General features: G+C 35.5%; 1 protein-coding gene across 1 annotated transcript in view; it reads left to right on the top strand.

The window, feature by feature from the left end:
- Nucleotides 1-9,049, top strand: part of LOC103507222 — a 34,985-nt gene extending 25,936 nt beyond the window's left edge. Inside the window, exon 2 of the mRNA XM_017443226.2 lies at nucleotides 8,757-9,049. Within this exon, the coding sequence (XP_017298715.1) occupies nucleotides 8,765-9,049 (285 nt within the window). The 5' untranslated portion in view covers nucleotides 8,757-8,764. The remainder of the gene's footprint in view (nucleotides 1-8,756) is intronic.
- Nucleotides 9,050-10,826: the final 1,777 nt, after the last annotated feature.

Here is a 10,826-nt window from a genome sequence, read left to right on the forward strand (position 1 = left end):
TTTGTTTTTTTTTTTTTTTTTTTTTTTTTTTTTTTTAGTGGATGTGTTAAAACTACCAAACGTTTGTGCAGGATGAGAGAGAGAGAGAGAAAGAGAAGGAGAGAGGAGAATTTTTTGGTGGATGTGTCTGAACTACTAATAATTTCCTAGTACAGATTTACAGAGTGAAGGGGAATAAGGGACTACGTTCAATCTTTTTGGTGGATGTGCTAAAACTACCGGATTAGAATAAGACAGGACGGACAGACAAAAAGAGAGAGAGAGAGAAGAGAGCGAGAGAGAGAGAGAGAGAAGAGAGCGAGAGCTCGTATATTTCATTATAAATATTTTAAACCCATTAAAACACAATTTCTAAATGTACGAATGGTATGTCTTTAGGGTCTCACTATGTACGTGAAAAAGATATGATGGGAAAATTTTAGACACTTGGGCGATGTAGTTATAGTTACTCGTACCTATTTATGATGGAAAAATTTAGAGACTTTGGCGTTTGTTCCAACACATTCCCCTTTCCTTTCTCTTGGCGTTTGTTATTGTACAAGCCGGGTTTGTTGGGGAATGACTTATCGTGATCGTAAAACTTTCATCTACATGCTCATCATCATGATTTATTGCTGTATGTTTACCGTTATACTTTGTTACTTTTTTGATGCTTGCCAAAGTTCCGATAGCATATTCATTTCATGCTGAGAGACGCGCGGACATCAAGAAATCAGCATTGTGCCTACTTGTCCATTTACGAAGGCTCTCTTGCTCTTTGGGCAACTCGATTATGTGGCTTTTCCTTTTTTTTTTTGTTCCTACGTATGTTGTATTTGAAAAATTACTTCTTTTGGTGACTGCACTAAATAGAAAAAACTCATTTCTCTTCTTCCCGCTTATGCTGTATTATTTTATGATTTCGGCACACCCAACAAAAATATTATATTGTGTTCTGCCACTTCTGTGTTTGAAAATTCGGCACATCCACTAAAGATATCAATTTCTTTCTTTTTCTTCCTCTCCCTTTCGTTCGTCCCATATCTTCAATCTTTTGAGTAATATTGACACATCCACTGAAATCATAAGCTCTGTGTGTAGTACTATGATGGGTATCTAAGAATCTCCATCAGCAAGATATACGTGATGCAACCCTCATTCTTTGATATAAATACCATGTTTGGCCTGGGATTGAACCCAGGACCGACAGTTTACCAGCCAAGCGTATCAGTAAGTCACTGGGACATACTCGTAATAATCTTGTCGTTACGCTTGGGCATACAAGCCATAGCTTTTCCTGTTTCGTCAGGGAATAAAATGCACTTCAATCATCACCAGAGTTATCAGAGCTATTTTTGGCTATGATAAGAATCGACTTCTAGAATTCAGTTCTATTTTCTGATTATGACTTCCTGACCCGTAATATAGACATGCAGGAGGAATGCAATTATCAAAAATATCAATTGACCTTTGATTTGAATGTATTCTTGTCAGAGAATAAAATGCACTTCAATCATCACCAGAGTGATCAGAGCTATTTTTAGTTATGATAAGAATTGACTTCTAGAATTCAGTTCTATTTTCCGATTATGACTTCCTGACCCGTAATATAGACATGCAGGAGGAATGCAATTATCAAAAATATCAATTGACCTTTGATTTGAATGTATTCTACGCATATAAACAAGAAAAATTTAAATCTGTTTCCGTTGGAGTTTTGAATTCTTATTTTATTTAATTCTCAACAGAAGTTTCCTTGTAATCTGAAATTGAACAGAAGATCTGTTTGGGACTTTTGGGAACCCCACACATGGTTGTATTATCAAGGTCTTCAATCTTCATCCCTTTATAACCCTCAGGAATTCCAGTTGTTTTGTATTTTACGCTCCAGGGAATTCCATCAAAAGACCCTTGTATTCTCTTTAGCTACCTGCTAATAAAATATTTTTATGGTTTTGAAGGGATCGTTTCTTTTGCGTTGTGGTAGAATAATGAAATGTTGAACCGTTCCTTTTAAATTTCAAAGGAATTTCGTTGGAGAAATAAAGTGCCACATCCTGAAGTTTGCGCACATGGTCGTATTATCAAGGTCTTCAATCTTCATCCCTGTATAACCCTCAGGAATTCCAGTTGTTTTGTATTTTACGCTCCAGGGAATTCCATCAAAAGACCCTTCTAGTCTCTTTAGCTACCTGCTAATAAAATATTTTTATGGTTTTGAAGGGATCGTTTCTTTTGCGTTGTGGTAGATCGTGGTAGAATAATGAAATGTTGAACCGTTCCTTTTAAATTTCAAAGGAATTTCGTTGGAGAAATAAAGTGCCACATCCTGAAGTTTGCTGTTACCAGTTGGTAGGATGTAAGTATTCACACATGGTGTTTCAATCTGTAGGATGAATTGGAATAAATTAAAAAACTATGGCCGTTCAGAAGTCATCGGCCACTAGACGGGCCTTTTGATCTTTTGAAACATTATCTTTGCAATAATTAGCGTTCATTTGGTTCCCATAAATCCAACGATTCGGTTTCCAAGAGGACTGTCATTTCACTCCAGTGGTTTCTGCAATCGAATGCCTTAAAAGGATATCCGAGATGAACCAAGTTCCATGTTCTGGCTGGAACAAAACAAAACAGCAAAAGAAGCGGGCAGAGAAGAAATTCTAAAAGTTGTTCTTCCTTATACGAATCCTGAAATTGGCATTGACTTCCAAGACTTGTATATTCTTCAGGCAACGTAGAAAGTTCAGAGGAATTGACGATTAAATTAACTGTTGTGTCTGTTTTGTTTGTTTTTTTTACCAAGCTTATTTTTTAAGTTTTTGTTCACGATTTACTCGGAGGAGAAAAAAATCCACGAAATAATAAAATTATGATGCGTTTTGAAAATCAATTTTTTGTCTGGCATTATATATTATGTATTCTGAGGCTAAGAGCGCTTTAGTAATTTTCGTTGAAACTAAACAGATACCTCTTCATTTCTTCCATTTGAAATTTTGAAAATTTTAATGAGTTGGGTATTATTTTTTTAATCAGCTACCACTTTTTTACATCATGCTATGGAGGCTAATTATCGGGGTTAACGCCATCTCGGACGAAAGTGAACCATAATAACCGTAATATTACATGCTCTTTAAATTGTTTATTAGAAATTGGAATATGTCTCTTTTACTTCGTAATTTCTCCATTATAATTAATTGATATCTTTTCAATTACAATTTCCTGCTCAATAAAACTGCCCTCACCAAGAAAAACCAACGCAAACCATCATTATCAAGCACAGAACGAAATGGTCGTAAATTTTTCGACCTCCCTCTGGGAATCGAACTCGAACCTCCTGCCAGTGTGGTACTCGCAAAACTGTCTACAGTTATTTTATTTCCCCATGATAAATTAAATTATTGCTTTACTATGGCGGGAAATCATTGAATTGCTTAGTCTAATAACCGTAATATTACAAGCTCTTTAAATTGTTTATTAGAAATTGGAATATGTCTCTTTTACTTCGTAATTTCTCCATTGATATATAATTAATTGATATCTTCTCAATTACAATTTTCTGCTCAATAAAACTGCCCTCACCAAGAAAAATCAACGCAAACCATCATTATCAAACACAGAACGAAATGGTCGTAATTTTTTCGACCTCCCTCTGGGAATCGAACTCGAACCTCCTGCCAGTGTGGTAATCGCAAAACTGTCTACAGTTATTTTATTTCCCCATGATAAATTAAATTATTGCTTTACTATGGCGGGAAATCATTGAATTGCTTAGTCGCTTTGCGCGGTGGATTTTGGATCTAGAGGTTGGTTTTTTGAGTTCAAGTCAGGTCAAAAAATTTAGTAGTGTAGGTATTGATGTTGGGGAGCAACATTTATGACTATATTGTGAATGAAATTGTGACAAACATTAATACGAGTAAATTGTTACTTAATATCTTTATGTATGCTGAAGAGCTGAACACAGTTAAAAGTCCTTTCTCCCTTGGTTGCTTAAGATTTTCATAGGAGAGGCATATTCCTCTGATGCATTCAGCAAGATTTTTGGATTTAGGTAGGAGTAGGTACTCTTTTAAATTTAAAAATATGTTTTTTTTTCTCTCTCTGAGTTTATGAGAGGATTGGTAGGTAATTCGCATACCTACAGATATACTCGTAGGTCTTTTGAACCTATAATGAATTAATGAATATTGTATTTCTCTATGAGTTTTGAGAGGTCGGTAAATCGCTACAAAGAGGGGAATATTGGGAAAACCGTTAGGCGAAACACGGAGCTCGAAATTTTTATGGTGCCCATATAATTAATTATAATTATGAGCCTCAATTTTAAACTGTATTTATACCACTCATTTATGTAGATTGTGGAAATACAGGGTGTCCTCGAATTTACGTTTGAATTTTTTTCCACCTGTTGTAGCGGCTTTAGCTATAGCCGAAAGGTGGTTGTGATAGATACCTCAGGTGGTGCTTTGCGCGGTGGATTTTGGATCTAGAGGTTGGTTTTTTGAGTTCAAGTCAGGTCAAAAAATTTAGTAGTGTAGGTATTGATGTTGGGGAGCAACATTTATGACTATATTGTGAATGAAATTGTGACAAGCATTAATACGAGTAAATAGTTACTTATGTATGCTGAAGAGCTGAACACAGTTAAAAGTCCTTTCTTCCTTGGTTGCTTAAGATTTCCATAGGAGAGGCATATTCCTCTGATGGATTCAGCAAGATTTTTTGATTTAGGTAGGAGTAGGTACTCTTTTAAATTTAAAAATATGTTTTTTTTTCTGAGTTTATGAGAGGATTGGTAGGTAATTCGCATACCTACAGATATACTCGTAGGTCTTTTGAACCTATAATGAATATTGTATTTCTCTATGAGTTTTGAGAGGTAGGTAAATCGCTACAAAGAGGGGAAAATTGGGAAAACCGTTAGGCGAAACACGGAGCTCGAAATTTTTATGGTGCCCATATAATTAATTATAATTATGAGCCCCAATTTTAAACTGTATTTATACCACTCATTTATGTAGATTGTGGAAATACAGGGTGTCCTCGAATTTACGTTTGAATTTTTTTTCCACCTGCACTCTGTTGGTCCCAAAGGTGAACAGAATTTTACTTATAAAAACGTAAACACAGAATAGACGATAAATTTATCACCGATAAGAATATTTATTGTTGTTATAGTTTGCACTGAATACCTACTTGTTCTTTATGCGATTCCAATTGGACATTACTTTTTCGAGGAAACTTTTAAAGAACTTTCCTTAAAAAAGTCCCCAAGGGTGGGTGAAAATCAAGTCCCACCACTCTGTTGGTCCCAAAGGTGAACAGGATTTTACTTATAAAAACGTAAACACAGAATAGACGATAAATTTATCACCGATAAGAATATTTATTGTTGTTTTGTTTTGCACTGAATACCTACTTGTTCTTTCTGCGATTCCAATTGGACATTACTTTTTCGAGGAAACTTTTAAAGAACTTTCCTTAAAAAAGTCCCCAAGGGTGGGTGAAAATCAAGTCCAAAGTGCGGAAAAACACGTACCTATCCAATGTGGAATAAAACCAGTCCGTCATAACTAATATCCTTCTTATTTTGTGTCCCCTTCTCTCGTGTTCGGACGGGGTCGGCGTTTTTCGTCAGCCTCTAAGTCTGTAAGTTGCCAGCCCAATAAGAATATGTACCTAACTATGTAATACATAGCCTGTCAACAATTTCATGACACCCGGGACCACCCTGGATCCTTCTTATTTTGTGTCCCCTTCTCTCGTGTTCGGACGAGGTCGGCGTTTTTCGTCAGCCTCTGTAAGTTGCCAGCCCAATAAGAATATGTACCTAACTATGTAATACATAGCCTGTCAACAATTTCATGACACCCGGGACCACCCTGTATTAGGAAGTTACGTAGGAAGGTATATAATTACGATGCGTGTATAACAAATTACAGTCCAGTAAAGGAAACCCCGTAGTTAGACGCGCAGATAAATTACTAATTGCAATGTTCATTATTTTATTCAGAGATAGTAAAAAAAAAAAAACTCTTTCCAAAAACTTTCACGATGACCTCTATACATCAATCAAATGGTCCCAGGCTGATGGCTGTAAAGAATGTAAACGAGAACCACAAGTTCCACGGTAAAGTCCAAATCGTGCAAAGTTGGATGCCCGTCACTGTCATTTGAAGCCCAAGGGCAGACTGGTTTCCATGACGTGTGAGGGGGGCGTGGTTCAGTAATTTCGTCTGGATATTCCTTACATTAAGTCTTATTAAAGTATTCCTTACTTTATTAAAGTCCGTGGGGTTCAACATCTTCCAACTCATAAGTCATTTCATGCATACTCAAATAGTCCGTAGACCGTTATAGTCGTACACAGTACGGTAAAACCTAGAATCTTCAATCTCATCATTTGAACTTGAGACGAGATGAAGAACCTAACAATCAATCACGTAATAGCTAACTTTGTGGCCAAGTGGTTAAGTTCTCGACCTGGTGGTCGGAGGTGCTGGGTTCGAATCTTGGTTGGGACGAAATTTTTTGACCAATTTGTACATTAAGTCTTATTAAAGTATTCCTTACTTTATTAAAGTCCGTGGGGTTCAACATCTTCCAAGTCATAAGTCATTTCATGCATACTCAAATAGTCCCTAGACCGTATAGTCGTACACAGTACGGTAAAACCTAGAATCTTCAATCTCATCATTTGAATTTGAGACGAGATGAAGAACCTAACAATCAATCACGTAATTGCTACCTTTGTGGCCAAGTGGTTAAGTTCTCGACCTGGTGGTCGGAGGTGCTGGGTTCGAATCTTGGTTGGGACGAAATTTTTTGACCAATTTTTCAGTTCCCGGATAAGCATTGATTCAAAAGACCTAAACACCAAAGCTTTAGTTTAGCTTTTCAAAAGCTTCAGTTCAGAATTTCAAGTTGGAACTTGAAATTCACTTCGTTTTTTTCAACACGGGTTATTTACCTACGTTTTCACTCTTTCATTTCTCATACTGGTTAGAACTGCAACAAATTTTAAGCAATGACACTCGAATAACGAAATTTGGCCTCATAAACTGATTTTTATGACCAAATATTTCGAAACGAAAGCAAACCTCAGTCAGGTAAACCTACTGTAATTGTAATGGGACTACATGCTAAATAATAAAATAATGAGACCTACTTCGACAGTCGAAATAAAGTATTATAGGTACATACCTACCAATTACACTAAATATAATTTTATTAATAGGACAAAGCCGTAAAATTACTAAAATAACAATTAAAAAACTCATCAGAAAAGATCTCCTATCTTATATCCGGTTAAACTGTTATACATTAGACACCCTGTATATACATCAGTACCTCATACGTCATATAAGCCTGGAGATTTCATATGAGTAACAATTTATGGTTAGTATCAATTACTCGATTATTTTATTGTATTCTCGTACTCCAACTCTCTCTTTCCAAAAACTTTCACGATGACCTCTATACATCAATCAAATGGTCCCAGGCTGATGGCTGTAAAGAATGTAAAAAATTATTTGCGGTCGCTGACAGTAAATATTAATTATGAAATGGTGGCGGTTCGAGAAAAACCTGTTATCAATGGCATTGTTAACACGATCTTGGAATTCAATATGAACTCTTGTAAACTTGTACTGTTTCAAAACACATTGTACAAATACTATCATAATAAATTATATTATCATCATAAATGATTGATGGTTCAAGAATGGCCTCAAGAGTTTCAAGATGAAAATCTAGGTAGTTTTGAGTAAAACAGCCTTAAATAAAGTTTTTGATTTTCCATTGAAAAATATTGGGAGAATTTTACAAAAACTTTGATGAATATTGAAGATATCAAGATGATTCTGTTATATCTAGATTTCTCATTTATATATTAGGATAAACGCACATGTTTTGAAAAGCATTTCGAGTATTTGCAACAAAATAATATTTTGTTATTATCATCTGCGTTGAGTTTGTTTTACTTTGAATTATATTTGAATAATAAACGCTTCATATCTTTCGAGTAGCTAATTAATGTTAGCATCAATTTTAAGAGAAGTAGAGGAACATTTATATCTAGATTTCTCATTTAGGTATATATTAGGATAAACGCACATGTTTTGAAAAGCATTTCGAGTATTTGCAACAAAATAATATTTTGTTATTATCATCTGCGTTGAGTTGGTTTTACTTTGAATTATATTTGAATAATAAACGCTTCATATCTTTCGAGTAGCTAATTAATGTTAGCATCAATTTTAAGAGAAGAAGAGGAACATTGGGTGAAATTAATTTGCTCGAAGCGCAACAGAAATGTTCCCTCCCAAACGACACAGTTGTTTCAGAATATAATAATACATTATAATAACATAATATACCTATGTAATATAGGGAAGTTTTTAAGAAATATACCTGCCTACTTTACCTGCTTACCTGTTGGACCTCGAAACACCGTCATGTACTTACGAGTATTTGAGGGAATAATACTCGTATTGTTGTCATTGTTTAAGAGTCGAAAACATCAGTAGTTGACCAATCATCAATTACCTATGTATAACAGTCATTGTACCGTGAAACTTTGAAAATGGATCTTAAGAGTGTATAGGATAGGACTAAAAAGTCCCTTTATCCCCGTTACCTAAATGACGTCTTTTATTTATAGATGTGCATTTTTATTGATAACATAAATTGACAGATTGAAGTATTGAGAATAGAGATTATTACAAGTATTTTGTGTATAAAAAAGTAACGAAAACGGATCTTCCTTCCTGTTTCAGAATTCAAAATGCCCGAGGGTAACATCAAAATCAACCTGGGAGTGAACGAGCTCCAAGACAGCAAGAGTGGTCTTGGCAAGGCCCTGCTTGCTGAATTGGTTGGCAACCTCCTCCTCAACTTCTTCGGATGTCTGAGTTGTGTCAGTCTCCTGGAACAGCCCGCTGGTACTCCTCCCAATATTGTACTCATTGCCTTCACGTTTGGGCTGGTTATCTTCACATCCGTTCAGGTAAGTCTTCAACTTTTGCTGAATTCCCTTGGGGGTGGTAGCAAGTTCTACATGGAAGCTTAGACAGCAATAGGTTTCTCTTGCTCTCTAAGATTGGGTTGACTTTGAATTTCACAATGGAAATTTGTTTTTGTATGGCCTAAATCTAAAAACTGTGTCCACACAGAGTCGACGGCTGTCGACATCAGCGATTCACCTCGTCGATCTACGCCCGTCGACTGTGTGACACAGTTTTAAGTCTGTGTTATGCACGTTACAGGTATCTATGTATCAGATATCTGTAGGTATGTATGAAAGAAGAAAAAAAATATCTAATCTTAAAACTTGAGCTTTACAAATCTAATTTAGACCTAAATCCAATCTAACATCTAATGAAGAGTTGAAGAGTTCACGAGGAAGAATAAAATTATGAGGGTCCAATTTTTCAAGAAATGAATTGAATGACGTACTATTACTCATCACGGCCTCATGTTTTAGAAATGTAAGGGAACTGAAAAATATCAAAAACAATGCGGTTATGTGGGCAGTTATTATGGGAAACATAAAAATAATAACATATAAAACACAACAATCATAAACTTCATAACCGTTCGACCAAACTACCAAACCGATACACAGAAAACCCATACCTACTTACGCTTGGAAACGCACCCAAATTTTTACTTTCTATTACTACAGTTATCTATAGCGAAGCTATTACTGTAAAAGTAAGGAAGTATTGCAATCGATCCAAATTTTTAGAAATTACAAATAGATAGGATCTACCACCATTTTTCTTCTCGTGGACTCTTCAATACAAAATGTACAAATATACCGATGTATCTGTACCTACAAAATATACCAAGGGTACCTATGTACCTATAATGTAAAATATGTACCTCTAATGTATAGGATACCTACGGGGTGGTGCTATCATGTGACCTCTTGGGAAGCTTTTCCAAATAGCTCTTTGTAACTTGTCGTGCTTTTGGGACATTCGGGACCAGGACTCTCTTTTCTAGTCCCAGATTTTTGAAACTTTCTATTTGTACATTTTCTCAATTTGGCCCATTTCAATCAATCGAAATTTCAATGATTGTCTAGTTTGGAGTCCCTGCTTTTTGAGAGAACTTGAGCTTTTTCAACCAACAGTTTGCTCAAGAAAATCGCCCTATTTTAGGGTTCCCTACCTTTGACTATAGGTCGTGGACAGAGTCAGATATTACAGTTGCTATATCACTGAGTCATCTCATTTCCAATAACTCTTGATTTATGATTTGGTCCCAGATTTTTGAAACTTTCTATTTGTACATTTTTTCAATTTGGCCCATTTCAATCAATCGAAATTTCAATGATTGTCTAGTTTGGAGTCCCTGCTTTTTAAGAGAACTTGAGCTTTTTCAACCAACAGTTTGCTCAAGAAAATCGCCCTATTTTAGGGTTCCCTACGTTTGACTATAGGTCGTGGACAGAGTCAGATATTACAGTTGCTATATCACTGAGTCATCTCATTTCCAATAACTCTTGATTTATGATTTCCCACCTTCTATACTCCAATGTGCTCAAATGATGCTCATAACAAGCCATAAACCATAATATTAATAAATTATAATAAGTAATTATATGCGAGGTGAATTTCACTTGTCTTCCATCCTACATTGTAGTGCTGAAATAATTATGCTGATTGCCATGACAAAATAACCGCGGGCCCCATGACACAAGTGCCCTTCCAAAGATTAAAATTTTAGATGTAGGTATGTATATGAATAAATCCAGTTCTAGAGTTCCAAGTTTTAGCTTGACAATTTTGTATTAATTTGTCTGTTTATTTTGAGGTATATAATTGCCCTAGACCTAGGCG

Source organism: Diaphorina citri, unplaced genomic scaffold, assembly GCF_000475195.1.
Source record: "Diaphorina citri unplaced genomic scaffold, Diaci psyllid genome assembly version 1.1 scaffold298, whole genome shotgun sequence".
NCBI lineage: Eukaryota > Metazoa > Arthropoda > Insecta > Hemiptera > Psyllidae > Diaphorina > Diaphorina citri.